General features: G+C 38.2%; 1 protein-coding gene across 11 annotated transcripts in view; it reads right to left on the reverse strand.

The window, feature by feature from the left end:
- Window positions 1–18,381: 18,381 nt before the first annotated feature.
- The window catches only part of mllt10 (MLLT10 histone lysine methyltransferase DOT1L cofactor), a 52,519-nt gene continuing 45,193 nt past the window's right edge, over window positions 18,382–25,707 (reverse strand). For 4 of the 11 annotated variants that reach the window (XM_056254053.1, XM_056254058.1, XM_056254059.1 and 1 more), the window contains 9 exons: window positions 25,237–25,428; window positions 24,898–24,971; window positions 22,362–22,681; window positions 21,402–21,425; window positions 20,959–21,096; window positions 20,013–20,036; window positions 19,617–19,707; window positions 18,949–19,161; window positions 18,382–18,848 (listed from right to left, as the gene is read on the reverse strand). In XM_056254053.1, coding sequence (XP_056110028.1) covers window positions 18,801–18,848; window positions 18,949–19,161; window positions 19,617–19,707; window positions 20,013–20,036; window positions 20,959–21,096; window positions 21,402–21,425; window positions 22,362–22,681; window positions 24,898–24,971; window positions 25,237–25,428 — 1,124 coding nt within the window. In that variant the 3' untranslated portion in view covers window positions 18,382–18,800. The remainder of the gene's footprint in view (window positions 18,849–18,948; window positions 19,162–19,616; window positions 19,708–20,012; window positions 20,037–20,958; window positions 21,097–21,401; window positions 21,426–22,361; window positions 22,682–24,897; window positions 24,972–25,236; window positions 25,429–25,707) is intronic. The other 7 variants (XM_056254054.1, XM_056254055.1, XM_056254057.1 and 4 more) reach the window with 7 other exon arrangements.

Genomic DNA, 25,707 nt, shown 5'->3' on the forward strand with positions numbered 1-25,707 from the left:
AGTTTCCTTTTTCGTGATTACAGAGAATGTCACACGTAGGCCGCAGACGCGCGCACACACAAACATATAGCCTACTACACGAAGCGGGGGCGCAGCCGTTGCCGCTTGATGGCAGTGGTGGGATGTAAGTGTGGGCGTTGAGTCAGAAAATAGGCCTACCTCGTTTTTTGACCGTAATGGCCACATAAGCCAGTGGTGGAGGACAATGACCAAACGGCTGCGGGCAGTCGGGAATTGAAATATGGCTAAAATTCACAACCAACGAATGGTATTGCACAATAGCTGAACTTCAAAACGGCCCGGGTTGCTATTGTAATGTTGTAGGCTATTTACAATTTCGATCGATCTAATTTGTCACCAATTCCGTTTATTATAGATATGCTTAGTAGTAGCCTAGGCTACTCTGCCTCAATGATTGGCTCTTGCCACACCGCATTTGTTGGTTGATTAATTTATTTGCGGCCTATACAAGATTTAGGCTAAATATTTAAGGAAGATGGTGTTAATCATAATATTACAAATTAATTATTAAATAGCCTACTCATATAATATAGGCTAACCAAAGTTATAAAAACCAAGTTATGAAATAATTCACAATGCTATGGGCAAAATATTTTTAAAGGCATTTTGTAGTTTTCTTTTACCTATAGCCTATGTCAATATAAATAACGTTTGCTTGGACTTTATTAGGCTACTCGTTTTATTTTTTGTGCATCTAAAAAGAAGACATGCAGGGCTTAGCCTACTCGATTAGAACAAGTCTGTCGCGTATTTTCAAAGATGTGCGGTCCACATTCACCCCAAATGCAGATTTCAAGCCTGGTTTTATCGCTTGGCACAACGTCGTTGCTGCGATTTTCCTGCGAGCGTCAGTGGGAAAAGCAGCCGCTCGAGTAACACCATGACCGCTGTTCCTTTGCATTCAGCGGAACGGAAAACCGAGCGTCATTCCTCTTTTTGACACATTTGGAATTATTCCTGCTCTTCCCTCATTTCATACATCCAGGAACTGACATTTTAACATGCTTAGGCTACCGTTCATTTGAGTCCACTCTTTTTACAGTGTTAACATCTAAACATCTAAACATCTAAAGTAAACATCTTGGCAGCGGTCGCAATCACTGTTGAATGCAGTATCCTGCTGTATAAAACACTGCTTCATTTTTGTGTATCTTTAATTGTAGCACGTTATCGCGCAGGCTAAAGAGACCTAATAGGCCTATAGGCTATTATCCCGCGGAAGACATTTTGTTAAATTGATTGTTTTAAACGTAAACAGAAGCTATTAGCATAACGCATAAAATACATAGCTATTTTTGACTTATCTGACTGCATGTCGTTATTAAAGTGACATATTATATGGGCTACATGTATAATTTATATAGCCTATAACTTCTCAAAACACTGAGAAACAGTTCAATGCATGCATGTAGCCTATTGCTCAGCCTCACTGTCTCTATTCGTGCAGGAGAGCTAACGCATTTGTGGAACTTTTTATTCCATTTTAGAACTGCAGGCATTATACTAGACACTAATTAAATTTTTAACGCTATTTTAAATCTGAGAGATTTAAAACAGGCTGTTGCAAAGATCATCCGTTCTGTTATATAAACTTGTTATGTAGCCTATCCATCGTAGCTTCATGGCAGTTCTTATGTATAACAAATATAGTTGTTGTTTTTTTGCTTGTGTGTTTAGGTAATTGTGCAAGGATTTGCATTGGAGAAACGGGAACATTTTTAACTCGTAGTGGCCGGCCTTCTGTATAGTGCGCGCGTGCGCGCTTTTCGATTGTCAACTTGAGTTTAACTAATCATTCAGAGTTTGCTTTTTTTAAACGTCCAAAACGGCAATGGATAAGGCCATTGAAAGCAAGGTATTCAGAGGGGTTAATACAAATATGGCTAATGCTGATGTTACTAGGTTTTCTTTGTATCTCTCTCTCTCTCTTTGCAACACGCACCACCACACACACACACGTCAATCATTGGGTTTTATAACGAGTCAAATTAACGCAAAAGGACAAAGTTTCCTTTTCTATTGAAGCTCCGAAGGCGAATCCTGTGACATTTCCCTGTCGACTACAAATGCGGCACAAATGAAAGCATTTTACAATCAGGCTCAAGCGGACCACGAGCTCTCAAATTCCTAGTGCAGGAGGTCCGAGCAGCTCTGCGGTGAGGGATCGGCTTTCATATGCGCGCTTTAAGGCAAAGCGTTCCCTTTGTTCCCCTCCTGTCTACCCCTTTCTATAAGTTTTTATTTGTATCGCTTTGCTTGCTTGAAACAAATAGCCTGTGCATGAGGTTCTCTTCGAAACACACACACACCTATTTCTACACTATATTTATTTTTTATTAAAACACTTATTTATTTATTTATCTACAAATCTGTGCCCATCTGTGTAAAAAAAAAAAAGCGCACATACACAAATGCACATTATAAACTGAATTACACCGCAGAGAGAAATCATATCTAGGCTATGATTTCTCTCTACAACTCAAGACAATTATTTCAACCCCCATCTTACAACACTCATTACCAAAGAGAAAGTGGTGTTGCTGCCCTCCTTCCTCTTCTCTCGGTAGGCCTCTCCAATGCTACACCAGGGGACTGGGGTGCTCTGATTGACAGGCCATGCTTTGTGTTTCTCTGCTCTTTAGAAGCACTCTGCTGCAAACAGACGGATGGCCTACTGCATGCATGCCCCTGACCGGACAACCTGTTAAACAAAACAAGAATGAGCAAGCTACTCACAACACATAATGCAGCATGCTTTGTTTGCCTTTTGAGTGTTTTGTTTTTGTCAAATAGCCTATACAAATCTAAACTTAAAGAGATTTAAAATTAAAGATTTTTTTTTTTTTATTTATGTTTTTGAACCTGTCCAGTAAAAATGTAATTTCCAGACCTAATCTAGATTTAAGACTTGAAATTTCAACACAAAATTTTCACAAACAAGAGCTAAAAAAAAGAAAAATGTTTTGATTATATTATATAATATCAGTCAGCCTTTGAAACTGTAGTTATTGGACAATTAAAAATGAATAAAATGGATTTTTGGTTGGGGATGTCATGTTTAAGCGAGGAAGAGCTCTGAAATGGTCATTATAGGCCTCAGGCTTCACCGCTTTCACTGGGGATCGAGGAAATCAAACATTCACATACACACACATGAGACAATTATCTTTGCTAACCATATTTCCCTCAGAACTTTGATTTCAAGCAGGTTTGCAGGAATGTGTTCCATTTATTGCATATGGGCTGATTTTTGTATTGTCTGTTGTCAGCGGTCCTCTTAAAGGATTGTTTAAATACAGCTTAAATCTCTCAGATATTGGATATGAATGTATGTGTATGGATATGTGTTAAAAGGAGAGTTGTATATTTAGCTGCATGTTTTGTGGCTAATCATATTCTGTTGCCAGACATTGCTTGTCTTATGATTTTGGTGCATATTGTATGTGCAAACTCCAGGAGATCTCTGAAACCTGCTCTCTTCTCTCTTGCTAAGTGACAAAAGCTGCACTTTTTTTCTCTGGTAGTCAAATCCAACATCCCCTCTGACTCAATATCATCTGCACTTCATGTATTGATCCTCTACCCTGCGTGTGTGCATGCATTTCCCTGCCATCCCTTGCTTTTTAGCCATCTCTCTCTCTGTCTGTCTGTCTGTCAGAGACCGAGGAGTGATGAAATCTCTCTGTCCCCGTGGCAACAGGCGGCACGTGGATTGAGGCCAGTGCTAGCAGATGCCTGATCTATGATAATGTCCATTGATAGGAAAATCAATGTAGCATTGATTCTTGGCCTAGTGTTCGGAGAGTAATGGAAGTGGAAGTAAAAGAAAGGGGGGGGGGGGTAAAAACGAGGTGGCGAATGAGTTATCAGAAATAGTGGAAAAGTAGGCTAAATCTGGTTTAAAAACACCAGAGAAAGACAGACTTGTTCAGATGGTAACTCTTTTAGGCTCAGTAAATGGCAACATGTTCAGAAACCCTATGGATTGAAATGGAGAGAGGCTTTAAATGGAATTTGAAGGGAGAAGGGGTAAAAAAAAAATCAATTTCCTCTGAAGCTGAATAACTTAATGATGATCTGGAGAAGTTTGAATTTTTCTGCTAATTGCCTGTTCCCTGAACAAGCAGGTCAGTACTTCCACTACTGGGTCAACAGACCATTTCATTTAATTGGTGGAATATATTTTTTAATTCAGTTAATACTCAGGAATTGAGTGGATCGTAGGCATTTCGAGTTTTTTGCGTACAGACTACAACGTTGTCAAAATGATCCTTGTTCAAACAATTAAAAACGCTGTATTATTCATGCCAGGCCAGTTGGCGATGAGTGAGCATGCAATATGCATGACGTCACCATTTTCACAATTTCACATTTTTGTAGTTTACGCGGAGACGGCATCGTTTTCAAAAATGCACACTTTGAAACTCAAGCCGATCTCATGGTAACTCGTAAGTATTTTATGAGGTGACTAATTCGTATGAATTTGTACGATTTGAATCATACGAATAAGTACGAATTTTCAAAAAGTCTTCAGGCAGTACAACCCCTAACCCCGCCCCTAAATTTACCCGTCAGCCGTCACTGGGGTCTAAACAAATAATACAAAAACGTACGAGTGAGGTCGTATGAGTAAGGGCGTACTAAATTCATACGGATTAGCCAACAGTTTTTGTTTTCAGGCCCCCAAAACAGCGTTATCATGTAAATGAACGGCCAAATCTTTTTTTTTTTTTTTTACATTTTTAGTTGAAAACAGTGTAGTGTAAACAGCCCCTAAATGGAGGCAGATCTCAGATATTTAGTCACACCCTCCACCGAGACACACGTCGCGAAGAGATGCCGTTTCGAGGGGGAGGGGAGGTTAACAATTTCAATTAAAGATCATGAGGGGATATGAATTTAAAAAAAAAATAATGATGTGCACGGATAAATCATTTATAATTAACTGCAACATTCTGTAGAAAAATAAGAATGGTCATTTTTGATTTCATGGTGACTTTAAAGTAGTTGTGCCGTTATTATCTGTCTTTCTTTCTGCACATTTACTATATATAAAGTTTCTTTGTCTGTGTGATTGGGAAAACAGAAGTTGCTGTGGAGAATAGCAGGATTGCGTGGCATCTTGATCACTATGGCGACGCATGGACAGTCTCCCCGCTGCACACTCTCTCCCTCCCCACTTATGAAGTGAAAATGGGTACCATAGCAACGGCACACACTGTTTACAATATGTACTCTCACTTCATCACTGGCTGTTGATGGCTTCAATTTGCATGTACATTTTCCACAAGCATAAAAGATATATATAGAGATTCTTTGAAGAATGAGGGAAGGCTCTTTGTCCTACACTGGCTATTAACAAGAATTACAATTGGAAAAAAATTATTCTGTAAAAACATACTCTTATCTATGTTTTTATAAAACCAGGATTAGATTTTATTTATTTATTTTATTCGAAATCATAAATTGGTATTGAATAATACTTCGATTCCATTTTAAGGCACTTTCACAGTAAAAACAAATCTATCAATAGGCCTACTTAAAGCCGTCAATTAATTGTTGATATAAACATAAAATCAAACCAAGTGTTTTTTGCAGAATTTTTTGGTAGAATTTCCTAGCTATTCTACAGAAACAGTCAAACAATATTTTTGCCTATTAAGTAAAAAAAGAATCGGGGGGGGGGGGGGGGGTTGTAGGATTCTGGCAGCTCACTGGACCTCACGCTGGGGACGCTGTAGGGAAATGGATCCCTTACCAGGAAATCTATTAAATTATGGCACACCACCGTGCCAGCCTTGGAGCCACTCTCTGTTTTTAAAAATTCCTTATTAGCTGTAATTCAAAAATTATAATCAACATGGCTTGAATATAAAATGGATAATAGTAAGAATAATGACGGTAATAATATAAGGGCCAGGCAGGCAGCTGGTATGGGTCTGAATAGTGTTGAAGCTTCTCGTGCTCTGCTCAGCCTGATGGTTAATCTAGCACTATGTCCATCGTAGGGTTCTGCCCCTAGGGGGAAAAGCAGGGAGGGAGGTGGAGAGGCGAAAAGAGAGGGACAGATATAGATAGAGGGTGTGCATATACAGAGGTTTCAGGAGTGGAGGGGGGTGGGGGGGGGGGAGAGGTTAATTTGCACATATTAAAGAGGGCAGAATTTCTCATTAAAAAGAGATTGAAGTTGATATATGCCGGGTTGTGCCTGACACACTGTACATTCTGATTGTGATAAGTCCTTGACAGAACAAAGAGGGCCCTCCCCTCTCCGGTGACCACAAAGACTGCCGTAGCCCAGGCTGAGTTCGGATTCTGCACTAACCCCTCGCTTCAAATGTCCCGTAAGATGATGTTCATTTGGAAAGTATTTTTAAGTGGCAATTTGAGAAGGAATAGTATTTGTGGCATAATGTAAAATTAATTTCCACTTGTTTCTCCTTTTCTTAAACAAAGGCGAAAATCGGAGTTACAGTAAGGCACCTATAATGGAAGTGAACAGGGTCAAGCCAAGCATTAAAATACTGAACAGTGGAGCTTCACAAGACGTAAATAATATGCATGATAAAATGATTTTAGCGTGATTAACTGGTTGCACTTTATTTTACAGTACATGTACTTACAATGTACTTACCTAAGAAAGTACTGGGTACTAAATGGTAACTACATGTTAACATAAGTTACACATGTAACTACACATAAGTTCAGGTTTAGGTTTAGGGGTAGGTTCAGGGTTATTACCCAGTTATTGTAATTACTACACTGTAAAAAAAATATATATTTTCAGAATATATTTGTGAAAAAAAAGTGCTAGCCTATACCGATTAACTTATTAACCTTTTCTATGTAAAGATATATCCAGTTTTACACTCCCTTGCAATGACAACGTAACACCATAAACCCTGAAACGACTGTAAAAGTAATGATACTTAATGTAAGTGCTTTTATAAGCTTCATATTTCAGGTTTAAATTTTTTATTGATTTGTTCCTATAATTTGAGTTTTAACCTGCTGTCTGGTGGTTTAGGTAATGCGTTTTTATGTCTTCTGATTGTTTACTTAACTTTTTTTTTTGAGGAAAAAAAAAACGGTGAAAGCAGTTTTTGGCTGTACACTTAATTTTCACATTGGAAAATGTTTTTTATTATTTCACGAGCCTATAATTGTACAAGTAATACATCTGTTATTTTGTTTGAGATGCAAAGCTTTGGAAATGATCCAATCCAAACAGCCGCTTTCTAAGGGCCCATTACCACTCTCCAAGATGATATTCATTATAAAGCAGTTATTTAAAATTAACCTCAGTGCTAATCCATGTTAAAAAAAAAAATGAATCAATAATTGTCCTACCATGACTGTAACCAGTTAATTGCAGTTTCAAAACAGACTCACTGAACCTAGTTCATTAAAAACTCAAATTTGGCCGCTGTATTTCTTCAAGTCATTTTATATTACAAGTTATGCAATCAAATCCTAGATGGGCCTTTCACATATTGTGGAGAGAGGCTATTCTAGCCTGGGCCTCATTGTTTCTGATCTGAAAAGCAGCATTTCTTTCTCTCAATCCCTCTCCCCGGACTGACGGTGGCCATTATGTGTCCTGTGCTGCAGCTTGATGCAGACAAAGCACAGCAAACACCACTAATTGTGGGTGTTGTGTAGCTGCCAGTGTTCGTACGGCCCCTCTCCCTTAACCTTAAGCACGGTTTCTCTCCCAGCAAATCTAAAAGCATCAAAACCATTCACACTCTGAAGAACATAAAACACATTCACATTTTGTTATCTTTTGTCTTGGACTTGATTTGGTCCCTGTCTCTCATGTGTCCAACACCTGTAGTTACAAACTTTCCGATCACGTTTAATAAAACATAGCGAGCGAGGGAAGACACAGAGACCGTCTTGGTCAGCTAATCCTTCAAAACAAGTGTCCTCCACTCTGCAAAATACTGGCCATGTGGCTCAACAGATGTCTAATGCCAAATAACTAAAAGGCAACACAATTCACCAGACTCCTTTTTTATCATATGAAACCGATTGAGAAAAGATGTAGTGGACTCCAGAGACTTAAGGGTTTAGAATCTGATTTGTGTGCTTGTTTATATTTTTATTTATGTGTGGTATGAACTTGATTTCTGTGCTTCTTTCAAGTCGCGGTGCTGTTATAGGTCAAGGGAGTTTGTGGGAGGTCTCTGGACTCATAGATTACATTGATAAATGCACACCTGACATTCGATGACCTCATCCTTTTTATATGTCAGCCTTAGGTTGAACATGTTTTTATTTAAATGGAAAATACTTTGGAATTTACAGGGGTTTGAATAACAGAGTAGTTGCCATGGTACATTCCCTTATCTGAAGAGATATTGGCCTATGTCTTTAGTTATGTTGTGTTGTAGGCCCACTCACTTATATAAGCTGAAATAAATTTTTACTTGAAATCTACTTTAATCAGGTGCAACGTTTAATATAGCCTATAATGTAATATTACCAAGTAAAGACTTTATAATAGGCTACTAGAACCGTTTGCTTACTATCTGTAGTCTATTTATGCTTGTAAAAACGCCAGTGAAACGTAGGCTACATCCTAAAAATACACAGCATTGTTTAGGCATAACATTTCACAAGAGGAACACACTAGAGGCATTTAGTCGACCCCATCCTTCACACACACACACACACACACACACACACAGACAGAGCGCGCGTTTGTTATTCTATCATGGAGAGGACTTTCGGGGTTGACTTTGTTGTCCACCTATGTTTATTAACCTGTTTGTTTAAATGTGTTCAAACTTACGTAGTAGACGTCATGTGTAGCCCTACTATTATAGCCTTCCAGGTGCCATCATTGAGCTGATGAAATAGATATGTTGAAGTGAGTGAGTTTTCGTGTAGGCATCGCTCGCATATTTTCATTCGCAAAAAAATAAATAAAAAAAATATGGCGTCTACGCCGAAATGTCATAGGCCTACAGGCTACAATTCAAAATATTAGCCCTCAGCGCGACCCGTTTAAGTGTAACAGATTTATTATAATTTTATATATTTCGATTTAATTTATTTCGATTATATTTTTATAATTGTAATAATTTATAAATTGAATTAAAAATATTTTTTAACTTGAAATGATAACTGGCCCCCTCTTCACCCAGAGGCACCTCTGGTTAGCCTTCTGCCTACATAATCTTTTTTACACAATACACACTTCTCGGAGTTCCCTCTAAAATGAGCGTCAGTCCTGCTGATGTTATCGTTAATAAATGCTCCGAATCTTACTTTCGCTGGTTCCATAGCAACGCATAATCTGCTGCTTATACTCAGGTAACTGTAATGGTCTTTTACTGGGGTTACCGGCCACATACAGCGAACGGGCATCTCTCTCTGGGAGTTAAAGGGTTGAATAATTAATGAAGTCTCCTGAGATGTGCAGTGGCCCAAAGCAGCCCCTGTCCATGACATGCATGTTCACTGCACGGCTTAAAATGAAAGGGCCTGCTTCCTCTCTCTCTCTCTCTCTCTCTCTCTCTCTCTCTCTCTCTCTCTCTCTCTCTCTCTCTCTCTCTCTCTCTCTCTCTCTCTCTCACACACACACACGCACACGCACGCACGCACACACACACAGAGAGAGAGAGAGAGAGAGAGACACCCGGTTTCGCTATAGCCTCTGCATAGGCGTAATGATTTTTACAAACTGTATTGTATACCCCTAAACCCATCACAGAAAACTTTCTGCATTTTTACATTTAAAAAAAAAAAAAAAAAAAAAAATTTAGGCTAGGCTATATGTGCTGACATTTGGTCCCCACAATGTAATATAAACCTGTACACACACACACACACACACACACGTACGCACGCACGCGCGCAAACACACATCCCTCTCTCATGAGAGTGGCTCTGCAGCATAATAGTGACAGCTGATTCTAACTCACATTTCCATAATTAACAAGCTAGCGGCAGGTGAGCCTATCACTGCATGTCTCTCCTGACCCAGAACAAAATGAATAGCTCTTCTTGTATCAAGAAATTATATGCAATTTACTCCTTCTCTGGGACATTATAGGGAATAAGAATAATTTAAAGTACACCCCACCCCCTTTTGGACTATTTTATTAATTATGATGGGGGCTGCTCAGATAATGAACTGATATCTATTTTTACCCGATTAATACATGATGTTCAAAGATAGTCTGTCACATTTATCACGTTTGCCGGAATTATAATTTATCGTGCAGAGGATGGTTTTTCTATATAGGCCTATATATAATAAAAATCCTAATTGTATTTTTCCTTCAACTTAAATTTTGAATATATATAGGCTATATTACTAAATAAAGGTAGAACACAACAACACATCTTAAGAATGTTATTTACTAAGCCACACACACACACACACACACACACACACACACACACACACACACATACACACAGTTTTATATATGTGTGTGTGTGTGTGTGTTCTTAAATTACTGTAACTGTAGGCTACTGTTAATATACTCTTATTAAATCGTTTATTGTTAATAGCAGCTTATTAAAATCTGTTTGTCACCATATGTACTAAAAAACAACTTAATGCACAATGTAAAACCATATGATGACAAGAAGTTCCTCAGATTTGGCCTTTCCAGCAGCTGTTGCCTATTAACAACAAATATTCAGAGCAAAGACACTAAATAAACACACCATCAGAGTAACACACAAGAAAAAAATGCAAGAAAAGGATAAAATGCAACCTCCAATTTTCCCGTAAATTATAGGTAGCCAGCCTAAACATCGTACATCTAGCCTCAAAAACATTTTTTACAAAAATGTAGGCTACAGTAAAATTACGTCTTTTGAAATTGTCTACTTACATTTTACCGTGTACGATACGTTTTTACTGTAATTTCTTTGCATTCTTTTCCCGTTAAAATTACTAATAATTCTACAGTGTTCTTCCGTTGTTTTATAACAGCTTTAATGATCCGCGTAAATATCATAACCATTTATACAGCCGTTTAGCTATTTGTCTTTTGTAAAACATGCATAGGAAAATGCACGTGTATTTTCTCTATTATACGTCATTGATTAAGTTCATACCCTGTCATAATATTCTACATTTATGGATAATTATCAGTGTTTCAGCGTGCGGTTTGGAGCCGTTATCTCGCGGTGGCTGAGCTCCTGTTCCTCGCTGCTGTTCAGCTCCGGCTGCGGCAGTGAAAATCAGCACACACCGCTGAGAGGCCTGCTGTTACCCAGCACAGGGAAAGAGTGTGTGAGCGTGCAGACCCCGGCTGAATGAAAACGGCTGAGAAATAAACGGATTGTGAGTAGAAACACGTTTGTGTTTATGTACAAGTTATTTATGGATATGATGGAAAGATAGGTATATGCAGCCAATATGTGACATTATTGATTAGAGCGATTTACTTCCAGTTAGGACATGTTTCCTGTGCCGTATGCTCCTGTGCTGAGCCCAGAGACAGGGTGACAGGGCAGATTAATGTCACGCAGGGGCGCAGACCCCCCTCTCCCACATGCAGAGGTCAGTTCCCAATCCGCACCAACCGCCTGCAAAAACCACTGCGGAGATTGAAATGGTCACTTTACAGTAAGGAGAAAATAATCTTTTATATTGAACTTTTTTTTTTTTTACTCTATCTGCCTTGCTCTTGAAGTATTTTATTTATAAGTAGCCTAATATTGGTGTTCTTTTAATAAATGTAGAAATAATTAGATTAATTAGAAATAAGCAACAAAGGTGAAATCACTTTCATAGGTTTTGTTTAATTTGATTGCATGTTAAAATACTAGAATCACCATGTATGCCACACACACACACACACACACACTACCTATATATATATATATAAGTAGATTTAATTACACAATAAATTCTTGCACACACACACATTAGTGTTACAACCCACCGAAATAGTGAATTAACTGTAACAATAGTAATCTTTGTACTTCACAGTAATTTACACAGTTTAAAGATAAACAGTAGCTTTCTAAACTTATTTAGTAGCAGATAAACATGGGAATATTAGGCTACACTTTATTTTAAGTTACAGAATTATACATATACGTTTAAGTATTAATAGATGTAGGCTTACTATAGGGTTAGGTTTATGATCAGGGTTTGTGTTATGGTTAGTTGCATGTTATGCGTAATTGTATTGTTATTAACTACTGTACAACGTGTTACATTGACACTGTAAAATAAAGTGTTACCGAATATTAGACTATTTAAGAGTTTGAGACATATAGCACAAACAAAAAAAACACTGAAACAAAATGTTGAAACAAACATTGTTTAGACACACTGGAAAAATGTCTCCTCTCCTATTTTTTCTGACTGTCTGGCTCTGTGTATGAAAATAAATAAGCATGTCTACTGCAGGATTGATTCTAATCAGTTGCTCTAAACTTATTAGCGTGTATTTCTTGGTCCCGTCCATTTAGCGGTTTAGGGGTAGGGGGGTGGCGTTACTTCGGAAGAAGAATAAGCTTGTCTGCGTATGAAGAAAGATGTGTCTGAGTCCCACCGGGCCACACTGGGACCATTATCCAACAGGAGTGAAACCTGTGGGGGTCCATCGCAGGAGCCGTGGGAGGGAGGATGAGTTTGGGGGAGGCCCAGGACTGTATCCCTGTACCCAGCCCCGCTAATCTCCCTCAATGGCGGGGGAGGACACATACTGTAAGGACAGAGAGGAGGTGGAGAGTGTAAGACGGGCCCCTCGAGCCGGAGGAACAGCTCCAAACTCACAGGATCCCGGTGAAACACAACTGTGCAGGAGCAATTCAGAATGTGACCTGCAAAGCCTGGAAGATGATTTTCAGGAAATTATTTTTCTCAAAGCTTTGTGATTTAATAAACCGCAATTGTATTTATACTTTTTACCTATAATATTATGGTTTATACATTTTTATAAAGTTTTTAAAAATACTCAAACAAAATCTGTAACCACATTTTCACATTGTATTTATATTTTTTGATCTATACTTTTTACAAACACTAAAATAAAAAGTGTAACCACATTTTTTCAGTAACACACTAGGAAAAAAATGTATTTATACCTTTTGACTTATAATATGATGATTTAGACTTTTTACTGTTTTTTTTTTTCTGTGATTTTTTTCGTAATGATAAAATATCTTTAGCTTATAATAATAATAATCCCACTAAACAATCAATTAATGTTTTAATTAAATATTGAAAATATGTAGCACACATTATTTATTTATTTAGTAGTTAGTTAGTCATTTAACCACAAAATTCAGCTTCAAAATTCAAAACTACAAATATTTTTGTTCAGGCACCCAAATGGACAGAAGCGGCCTGCCCAGGAGAGCCAGGAGAGCCCCGGCCTGCCCAGGAGAGCCCCTTTCTGGGCTGCCCAGGAGAGCCAGGGCTGGTGTCCCCATAGGCCTCTGGCAGACTGATTGAAACCGTTGATGTTGGACAGGAGGAGTTCAGCTGGAAACAAGGGGGATGGGACTGAAGAGGGGGAGTGTCCAAACTCACAAGATGTGAATGAATAAACCCAGAGGAAGAGGAGGAGGAGGAGGGGTGCAGCTAAGAAGTGAAGAAAGATAGAGCATACAACAAGCAAGAGAGAAAGACAGAGAAAGAAAGTCAGAGAGAAAGCAAGCGGTGGAGAAAAATAGAGAGTAAGTGAGAAAGAAAGCAAGAGGAGGGGGGAGGCAGCAGCGGTGTGTTTAAACAGCCTGGACATGATTGACAGGTCTGATAAGGCAGGAGAGAGAAGAGTGTGTGTGAGAGAGGCCGGAGGTGTGTGTGTGTGTGTGTGTGTGGGGGGGGGGGGGGGGGAGAGAGAATCTGACTGGGAGAGGAAAGTGAGCTATTAATTACTAAAGCAGAAGCAGATGTAACAGAATGGTGCGTGAACAGTTGGAAATCATCAGCATGAACGAAACAGGGAGGAGAAAGAAAGGTGGTAGAAAGAAAGAAAGAAAGAAAGAAAGAAAGAAAGAAAGAAAGAAAGAAAGAAAGAAAGAAAGAAAGAAAGAAAGAAAGAAAGAAAGAAAGAAAGAAAGAAAGAAAGAAAGAAAGAAAGAAAGAAGTGAACAGTGCATTAGATGCTGAGAGTGGGCAGGATCTCTGCTGATGGGTTTGATTTAATAGTACAAACATGTGGCTTCAGTGGTTCAGAATCATCTGGAAGGATGTTTGATTGGGCCTTTAATCCTATTCAGCTTTTTCTTTTGATAAAGAACCAAATAGAAAAATGTCATTACATAGAAAAAGAAATGTTACATAGAAATAAAGGATAGCATGAGACCACCCAATAATAATAATAATAATTAATAATAATAAAATTATTATTATAAATTGCAATTGTATTTGCACCCTTTTGTGCCTACTAAAATTTCATTCTTTTCCAATGAGTTATTTTGTTGTTTGTGATCCCTGTAAAACAAATAAATATCAAACTAACTAGAAAATTAATAAACGTAAATAATTTAAGCAAATACCGTCTGCTAATAATTCCACTAATTAATTAATGCATGTTTTATTTTAAACACTACACTAAACAGACTGAATATGTATATATGATTAGACTGAATATGTATATATGATTAGGAATGAATTATGAATTTTTATATATATATATATATATATATATATATATAAATTCTAATTTATCCCAAAGGATAATTATATAATTATTAGTTCTTTCAAATCGATTAACATGTAACATATTTGTTTATATAATATATATATATGTGTGCGTACACACGCCATGTATGCATATATATGTGTGTGTGTGTTTGTGTATGTATACACACACACATATATATAATATAAATCACACATATATTATATAAACAAAAACTTTTGTTTTTAATCATGCGATTGATCACGATTAATCAATTTGACAGCACTAATAATTATATAATAATAAAGATAATTATTTAACAGAATTTATATAAAACCGTTAAATAACATAAACATTTCAGTACAGATTAGCACAGGAAGAGGATGAATTGGATAAATTTGAATAAAAGAGAAGCAATGATTTCTGTTTACAAAAGTCTGCTCCAGTAATTCACCTCAGATATTCGTCTCATCCTATGAGCAATGATAACGTGAATTTTAAACACAGGCCGTCTTTAATGGCTCAATTAATTAGCAGACCGGAGCTCAAAACACACATTTTCATTGTGGTCGAATAATATTTCTAAATTCCAATTTGACATGGTCATTGAGGGTTACATAGCGAGAATGAGAAAGAAAAGGAGCATAAATCAGTCACCTCCCCTTCAGCTCTGTCAGTTAGCAGCTTTTGTTACCTACCTGTAAGCTGAATCCATTCCTTACAGGCAGCAGGGGTGAAAATGAATCGTCCCTAAGGATCTTTAGTGGGATTTTTCTATCTGAATCCCCCCCTCCAGTGCACCTGGTGGAGAGGGAGTGACCGACACAAGGCTTTAGCAGCTCTATGCCCTCGTCCTCCTATCACTCCATCTGCTCTCTGAGCGGGCATTTACACAAAGACATCACTAACTGGGTGGAAAGGGACTAAATATTTGATTTATCACTGCCGTGCAAATGGAATAAAAATATTATTGAACACCTCTTAAGTCATGTTTAGCTCGTAAGGGTTAGTAAGGTCTGTTCCTTATTTAATCATGGGAAAAGCGCGGCGGCGCCCCACAAAATGTGACGTTTTACAAATGTCCAAGAATGCTTTCATCCGATTAAAATAAAGCGAAGATTTTTTAGATGCGTAAATGCTGTCACTGGCCCCATTGTGTGCGTGCCGCTTTGAGCGTATCAGGCTGGGGCGGAGGGGTCAGGGGTCAGTGGGTGGTGGTCAGTAGTGTGGACAGCTTGATGAAGCTGAGGGGAGAGAGGGGCCTGCTGTTCCCACAGCAGGAGCGCTCTGAGCTGGGCAGGGACAGTGGGCAGGTCCCTGGGGGTCATGCTGAGGAATGGGTTCCACTCCCCAAATAGCAAACACAAGCACAGACTGCAGAAATATGGGGGTTCTTGAGAGTAGAAGGGGGAAATAGTTATATAGTTAATCCCCGGTTTCACAGACAATGCTTAAACCCAGTCTAAAATGCATGTTTGAACTGTTTTAAATTAACGCAACTTACACCGGCATATCTTAAAATGTCAGTGCCATTGTTTTGTCTGAAGATTCACACCAGTAATGTGTTTTTCTAAGGCATGTTTATAAAAGCTTCTTAAATGTCCTAATTAAACCAAGGCCTAATCCTGGTGTAATCTAAGCCCTGTCTGTGAAACCAGGCCTGTTTTCCTGATCATGCATGGGTGGAAGAAATAATGCATGTGGCTGATGCATTGACACTGATAAATGTCAATGCAACATTCTAGTGTGGCAACTACATTGAGGCTGTGCGATAATTATACTATTGTAGTTAAGGGGGAAGTGTTAAAGGGATAGTTCACCCAAAAATGAAAACTCTGTCATTTACTCTCTCTCTCATGTTGCTCCAAACTTTTTACCTCCTGCTGAACACAAAAGAAGATATGTTGACAATCATTTTTGGTTCCCATTGACTTCAATTGTATGGACAAAAATACAATGGAAGTCAATAGGAACCAAAATAGTTTTATCAACATTCTTCAGCAGAAAGAAAGAATTACACACAGGTTTGGATCAACATGAGGGTGAGTAAATGACAAATTTCCTTTTTTGGGTGGAATAGCCTTTTAAATTATGGAAATATATTTTAATTAGAATCTAAAAGCACTTCATATAATTCCTTCTCATTTTAACTGGAGCCAATTTAACCAGAGAACTCTGTAATTGGAATACTTGTTATGATCCTGTATTACAAATGAGACATTCTTTTAATGAAAAGTAGTTTGCAAGTCTCTATTTAGCACAACTTGGATTTAAATGCATACAGAAATTCAGTAGAAACCTAATCATCTTATTTGAATTGCTACGCTACAGCAAATGATAAACCAATTAGTTATAACGACATATTTTCCATTACTTTAACTTATACAAGATTCAACTCATTTAAGTCAGTTTAATGTTATTTAAGTTGAAATTACTTAAATAGCCAAGTTGATTGTACTTAAAATCTAAGGGAGTAAATTCGGTTTTATTGTTTTAAGTAAAAAAAAGGCACTGCAAGATGCAAGAATTGTTATAAACAGATTTTAATTTATCTCTGAAAAAAGCGCAACACTACAATCTCAGTGTTCAGAATTTCTTAATATGAAGCAGGACTCGTGTGGTTTCACTTTCGATGTTTTAAATACAAACTTTAGAGATTTTGCATAATTTCTGTACAGATACATGAGAACGTGGACATACCACATCTATAACGTATAAAACCACATCAATAAAACGGTGCAAAAAAAAAAAAAAAAAGAGAAGTCCCTGCACATACAAAAATAAATTAATACACTTTATTCAGTCACCAGTCTTGTGTAAAGCCTGTTGAAAAAGTTCTGAACACACCGACAGTGCTTTAAAACAGTCCTTCACACCACTAAGTGAATCACAAATATGTATTTACAACAGAAAAGAGGTAAAGGTGTGCTAAACTAAATCTTATTTATTCTGACAGCTTATTCTTAATATGTATCTGTTGATTTACATAGCAACAAAAAGAAAAGGGGAAAAACAGGCGTATTTACAAGACCACAAAAATCATCAAGTAGGCTTTTTTCTTTTCTTATAACTTCAAACACCAGACATGTTCATCAAAATGTTTACAAGACTCAAAAGAGCTGAGAATTTTGTACAGTAGTATAAAAACATTTTGTGAGTTGAGCGTTAAAATATTACCTTGCGCCCAACATGCAACAAATGCAAATAAATAAAAAAAGAACAATAGAAAGGTGGCTTCAAAAATGATCAATGCAACACAAACATTCGAAATCAGTTTTTTTCTTTCTTCAGTGTAATCACTGTACAGGCAGAGATCTGCGACTCTCTGAACTGGTATTGCCTGAGTGACGCCGATTGGTATTAATTAATTTCACAAAAATGGATTGACTGGAAAAGGGGGAGGGGGGAAGAGACTGGCAGCGTCTCCAGCACGCGGCCCCTCGCTGAGAGCTTGGAGATGGGGCCAGGCACTTGGGTTCAGGGCCTCGTCTATGTGTCCTGGCTTGAGAGGTAGTTGCTCTTCAAAGAGTGCAGCAGGGTCAGTGAGACAAATTTGTGGACCTTTGGGACGCCTCCTCAAAGGAGAAGCTCAAGATCGGGATGCAGAGAAGGCCTTCATGGTGCACAAATGTCAGCTTTGAAACATTTGATGCCTTTAAATACACAGACGGACAACTATGACAGGGCTTTTATTACGATTATCATGAGACGTTCCTTGTTAAAGGGGTACAGAGAGGTAACAGCGGTGAGCAGATACTGTTCCAGAAGCGCCACCATCCGAGACCTCCGTCTACACTTTCCGCCCACAGAGACTCGCACCAGCGTGTCATTTTCAGCACACTGGCAGAGTGAGAAAGACTGTGTCTGTGTGCACATATGTGTGTGAGCCTGTCATTTGGGCCCCATGGGACCCAGTAAGTTTACAGGAAGTGATTTACTCAAACTCAGTGCAGCATGTTGTTTGCCAGATGGGCATCAAACTGGCAAAAGTGTGTGTGTGTGTGTGTTCAAATCAAGGCTGGTGCTGGTGAGGCTTTCGTGCGGTGGGTGAACGTTCTGGTCTTGCTGCTCTTCTCAGATTGCCAGCCTCTTGGGGTGGACAGATGAGAGGGATCCAGAAGGCAGAACTCCTCCAACATGATGTTTTTTTTTGTTTTTGTTTTAGCATCAGGTCTTCTCCTGTCCTGTTACAGACACAGCCTTCTCCCCCAGTCTCTGAATAAAACAAGCACACACTCTCAATAATCACAGCATTGTCAAAGTGCTATCTCTACATTATAATGAATATTTCAAAATGAATCATATGTGTCAATACTTTTGTCTGTTTGATAGTTGCAGTACCAGCTCCAGTTTTAGGAGTGTTGTTGTCGTTGTGCATGGCGAGGAAGGGGTTTGTGGAGATGGCTGGCTGCATGCCGGGCAGGAGGCTGTTGATTGGCAGCTGTATGTCATTCTGCTGCTGCTGTTGTTGCTGCTGCTGCTGCTTCTGTTGTTGCATTAACTGATAGAGCAGAACCTGCTGCTGTTCCTAAACAGACAAACAAACAGAGTATGATGAGAAGTCTAGACAAATATGGCACACCCACAGACTGCCCACAGACCGTCTGATGCATATTGCACAGAAAAGTGGCAAGAGTTCCCTCAAAATTGCAATTCCAAGTTGTTTCTACAAGCAGCCAGGATGCTAAAATAAACACTTCTGAGAAAGACCCATTATGGATGCTCATAATTAACCGGTTAACCGACATGGTGTTTTGTATGCAAACATGTATATTCAAATTTTCTTGGAATTATGCATGATTTCGGATTCATCTGCCCGTAAACATTACATTACAAAAGGACAGCATCATCTTGCCTAATAAGATTGATCATGGCCATAATAAGCTGCAATGTGGGCTATCCTGATGTCGAACGTCACATGAAGAATTGTGAATGCTATATTCTGTGGATGTGTGCTGGAGAGTGTGTAGGTGCTCCGCTTACCGGCGTGACCTGTTGGGAGTTGAAAATCTGCTGCAATTGGTGCTGATGGAGGAGGATCTGCCTGTGCTGTTCGGTGAAAAGCCTTTCCGCACTGCAAACAAAAGTGCATAAGCCCCCATAAGAAAACTAAATGTGTAACATTTCAAAAACATCTTGGCCATGGCCAGACAAAAGTATTAAATCTAAATTAAAATGCAATGCTTTCTGTATGCTAAAGTAAGAACACTAATGATAACTAATGGATAGGAGGGCCGTTTAATAAGACAACATCAGCTGTTCAATCTGAACTACAAGACAAGTTTGTTTCAGAGGCAGACGCACAGGCGCAAAAACACAAAGGTGTAAGAACTAAATGAGCAAGTGTGGGGAAAAAAGGGCAAACAAGCCAATCCTCACCTGGTTTTCACAGTGGCCATGCTGCTGCATTCCAAAAAGAGCAAGCAAAAGAGAGATCGGGAAGCAGAAAAGATATGAAATTAAGCAAATATGAATGCATCACAGTGCCAAGCTGTATGGATGAATCTCATGAACATGTCCGTCACAATTCACCCAAAATAAAAATAAAACAAACAAAAGGTTTATTTCAATTAAAATACAATGTATAAATATATATAAAAAAAATACACATTTTTTTTAAAGTATTTGAATATAGTATATTTATACTATAATTCAAAAGATTGGTGTCAAAAAGTTTTATTTAAAAGTAATTCATATTTGTTTAGTCAAAAAGGTGCATTAAATTGATCCAGCGACATTTATATGCTATTCTTTTGAACTTATTTAAATATATATATATATATATAAATCCACAAAAATATTAAACAGCACAACTGTTTTCAACAAAATAATAATTATAAATGCTTCTTGAGCACCAAATTAGAATGAAATGACTTCTGAAGGATCATGTGACACTGAAGTCAGGAGTAATGGCTACTGAAAATTCAGCTTTACCATCACAAGAATAAACAACGTTAAAATATTACAATAGAAAGCAGTTTTTTTAAATGGTAATAATATTATTATTTTTACAGTATTTTTTTTTATTAATTAAATGCCTTAGTGAGCATAGAGGACTTCTATCAAAAACAAAAAATGCATACATACCCCAAACTTTTAAATGGTAGTGTACGTTGCATTTATTTTTATTAATTTAATATTTCCATGAGATCCACACATAATTCCACATCTTTATCAGAATCACCTGCCATTTCATCGCTAATCCAGACCATGTTATCATGACCCTGAAATACGGATCCTCAACTAAGGCCTCCCACTTTAAAGTAAATCCCAAATGAATCAAGTTTATTACTTAAAGGCTAAGAAGACGAGTGCCAGTTTGTACCTGTTACTGAGGCTGTTGGACATGGGAAGGGATGTGCTGGTAGCTGTTGAGGGATGGGGCAGGGGGCTGTTGTTCTGGAGCACTCGGTTTATGGCGCCCACGATGCCACCCATGGCCAGGTGGTTCCCTTGCAGAGCACTGCAAACAAAAGTGCATAAGCCCCCATAAGAAAACTAAATGTGTAACATTTCAAAAACATCTTGGCCATTGCCAGACAAAAGTATTAAATCTAAATTAAAATGCAATGCTTTCTGTATGCTAAAGTAAGAACACTAATGATAACTAATGGATAGGAGGGCCGTTTAATAAGACAACATCAGCTGTTCAATCTGAACTACAAGACAAGTTTGTTTCAGAGGCAGACGCACAGGCGCAAAAACACAAAGGTGTAAGAACTAAATGAGCAAGTGTGGGGAAAAAAGGGCAAACAAGCCAATCCTCACCTGGTTTTCACAGTGGCCATGCTGCTGCATTCCAAAAAGAGCAAGCAAAAGAGAGATCGGGAAGCAGAAAAGATATGAAATTAAGCAAATATGAATGCATCACAGTGCCAAGCTGTATGGATGAATCTCATGAACATGTCCGTCACAATTCACCCAAAATAAAAATAAAACAAACAAAAGGTTTATTTCAATTAAAAATACAATGTATAAATATATATAAAAAATACATATTTAAAAAAAAAAAAAAGTATTTTAATATAGTATATTTATACGCTATCATTCAAAAGATTGGTGTCAAAAAGTTTTATTTAAAAAGTAATTCATATTTGTTTAGTCAAAAAGGTGCATTAAATTGATCCAGCGACATTTATATGCTATTCTTTTGAGCTGCATATTTATAAAAAAAGAAAAAAAGAAAAAATCCATAAAAATATTAAGCAGCACAACAGATTTAAACAAAATAATAATTATAAATGCTTCTTGAGCACCAAATCAGCAAATTAGAATGAAATGACTTCTGAAGGATCATGTGACACTGAAGTCAGGAGTAACGGCTACTGAAAATTCAGCTTTACCATCAAAAGAATAAACAACGTTAAAATATTACAATAGAAAGCAGTTATTTTAAATGGTAATAATATTACCGTATTATTTTTATCAATTACATGCCTTAGTGAGCATAGAGGACTTCTATCAAAAACATAAAAACTTGCATACATACCCCAAACTTATAAATGGTAGTGTACGTTGCATTTATTCTTTATTAATTTAATATTTCCATGAGATTCGCACATAATTCCACATCTTTATCAGAATCACCTGCCATTTCATCGCTAATCCAGACCATGTTATCATGACCCTGAAATACGGATCCTCAACTAAGGCCTCCCACTTTAAAGTAAATCCCAAATGAATCAAGTTTATTACTTAAAGGCTAAGAAGACGAGTGCCAGTTTGTACCTGTTACTGAGGCTGTTGGACATGGGCAGGGATGTGCTGGTAGCTGTTGAGGGATGGGGCAGGGGGCTGTTGTTCTGGAGCACTCGGTTTATGGCGCCCACGATGCCACCCATGGCCAGGTGGTTCCCTTGCAGAGCGCCCATCAGGCCAGTCACCCCGGCTATGGCAGGTAGGGACGAGTTGGCATTGCCAGGCTGGATGGCCACCCCGGCCATGCCGACTCCGTTCACCTGCTGCTGGGGGGGACTGTGGGCCGCAGAAGGAGGGGTGGAGAGAGAGGACGTGCTACTTCCGCTACTATGGCCACCAGACAGGGGATCCTGAAAGGAAAAGAAAGAATAGAGAAAGCACAAGAGCGTGAGAGAGAGAGAGGGAGAAAAGAGAGGTCAACGTGAGAGAGGCACCTCCGGTACCTGTCCAACCAAAAAGATGCATCATCATACGAATTACATTTTAAATTACAGGAAGCTGCAAATCACTTAAACATCACACAGCCACCAATTATCAGAAAAATCTGACTTTACGATGCAACTACGTACTACACCATCACATCACTGAAACACTCGACTAGGGGTGGGCGATATGACCAAAATCCTATTTTACGTCATGAGAAATTTTATTTCACGAAAAACTAATGTGTGTATGTATATATATATACACTAATACATATACATATCACAATTGTTATTTTTAATTTTATTTTAAGTAATTAAAAATAAGAACAAAAAAGCAAAAGGACAAACACAAATTAAGTTTTCAGGTACAGTAGGTTTATTTAACGAATAGTAAGTACTAGGGTAGTCAAAAGTACCGGTACTTCGGTACCAAGTCGAAATTTAAAAAACGTAACGGTACTAGTCCTTCTGCAGTACAGGTAGTACGAGGACCGTGTTAATTCACTACCCGCTGATAAGCTCTGCTTTCAAATACTCCTGTCTGTATTTGTGTGAGAGCTCTGTGAAGAGCATCCAAGGTTTCTTGCAGCGTTGAGCATTGTAGCCAATCACAGACATGTTTGTTGAGCACATGAACCCAATCGCCCATCAGAGGCGTTCAAGTTAGTCAATCTCTCAAAAGGAGTTTGTTCAGCATGAATGAATCATTTCGTTATAGCCAACAAAGTATAACGACGATGTAAATAAGAGATTCATTCATTGACAGATTTTTTTTAGTTATAACAGGAGTTTTCACTCAGTGAGACTGCATTGCAGCTAAACTGAAGTGATATCAGCTTCATTGATTAAAAAGGCAGCGCTCTTTGATCGCTTTCTGATAAAACCCATTCATAATTTGAAAAGTGTTACTTTTCATGCTGTTAAGTACACACTGCAAAGTTTAGAGAGTGACAACTGTTTTAAAATGAGGGATTGAATCTGAAACTGTGATGTTTGACAACAAGCAGGTCAAAAAAATCTGATATATCGAAACAGATCCGTGCATTAAGTCTTAAAGTGTAATTGCAATAGACCTGCCACTTGTTCTGTTACCTGTGATGCGTTTCTTTGTTTTTCATTTTATTACAAACCTTTCATTAGATTTTTTAAGGCAAGTTTAACTGAACGATATTTGAAGGTTGCAAGCTATTTTTTTTAATGGATTTACTTATAAGAATTAGTAGTATTAATAATGAACTAAATTCATTTAATATATTTAATTTTCAAATTGTAAAAAAAAAAAAATGAAAAAAAAGAAAAGAAAAGGAAAACAATAGTCACAAAAGTTCTCTCTATGATACTGAAATTAGTACCAAGAACCGTGAAATTTGACTGGTATTGGTACTGAGTAAATTAAATAAATGTAAAAATAAGACACTGCATAGGCTTCACTGTATGTATAAACAAAATATAAATTGATTCTTATTAAAGCTACAAAAGTTATTTAGTCAAGAGCAGTGAGTGATTTTCTTCCTCGTGTTGTTTGATTAACATTAATGATGCAGACAGTAGCAGGTATATTAGGCTGCTGTCACTTTAAGACCTCATGCACGGCTATATCATACTGACACATTTTTCACTTAAGACATAACTGACTGTGTTTATGTGAATACTCCCCACAATGGGCCTTTTTTTGACAATTGTGAGTGTGTATTTCACCTTTTACATGCAATAAGTCACGAAAGAGAACCGATTTGGGGATCACATGCTGTCTGAGAGGTGGATTTCCTTGCGAGCACTTCGAGTCTGTGTCAGACAGCACGAGCACATCATTGAGTTAACTTTTTTTCATGGCTTTTAGGCTTATTAACATCATGCACATCCTCCTTATTTTCTTATTCATACATGTTTCTTTATCACCCTAACATGTCAATAACTAAGTAGTACTGTGCTACGCAGATATATTTACATACTGTGACATAAGCAATATAGCAAAATCTATAACGATAGACACTTTACATCGTCGCCAAAATATGCATCGTCATACCGCCCAGCCCTACACTCAACTATGTACAGATATACATAATATAACACTTGACTCAACTAAAGAGGTGCTCAGTCCCAGCAGATGGCATCTGCAGAGCAGGGGTAGAGGAAGTTACCTGAGTGGGCAAGGGTTGAGAGGACTCTGTTAAAACACTGCTGCCTAGCTGAATGCTCTTGCTGTGCAGCATGTCTGGAGGAGAGAGAGATTTTGCAACTTGACATGAATGCGGAGACCAGATTAGCTAGAGTTGAGCTGGGAGAGGAGGCTCCGTGAGCAGAACAGAGGGGAGGAAGGGGGTCGGACGGGTGAGAGGTGGTCTCGTATGTGTGTATGTGTGATTATGTTCATCGGGAGGAGGGGGTGTTTGGGGTGGGATTGGACTGTGACTGTCCAGATGGAGTTTGTGAAAACTGTACGGGTAGACAAGAGGCAGAAGGTAGTGGAGACTGCTCACCTGGGTGAGTGTTGCTGGGGTACAGAGGAGATGAGGCAGTGGTGGCCGTGGTGCTCGCGGGGGTGAAAGGCACAGAGAGCTGAGCGCTCAAGAGCTGCAGTCGTTCCTTCTTCATGGTAAGAGTTCGGATTTGTTCCTCCAGGCGCCTGTTTTCCACCTGGAGCTGGTGCAGGGACTTTAGCATTCCCAGAACTGGACAAAAAACAACACACACATAAAAACCTACCCATCAAATAATCTTAAAGCATCTTTTTAGAGCAGTTTTATAGCAGAATTACAATTTGTCTTACATTTAAAGTTTGCATCGATTGTGTTATTTTCCTGTTCATTACAGTGAAGAAGTTTTAAACAATCTGTAATTTAAGTATGAAGTGATATATAAAAAGAAAGTGGACTTGACAAGATTTGACGGCAAAAATAAAAGTGGTTACAAACCACCGACATCAAGTCTTTCAGAAGCAGCGAACCCGA

The sequence above is a fragment of the Rhinichthys klamathensis genome, unplaced genomic scaffold, assembly GCF_029890125.1.
Source record: "Rhinichthys klamathensis goyatoka isolate OS25496 unplaced genomic scaffold, OSU_Roscu_1.1 h1tg000110l_1, whole genome shotgun sequence".
NCBI lineage: Eukaryota > Metazoa > Chordata > Actinopteri > Cypriniformes > Leuciscidae > Rhinichthys > Rhinichthys klamathensis.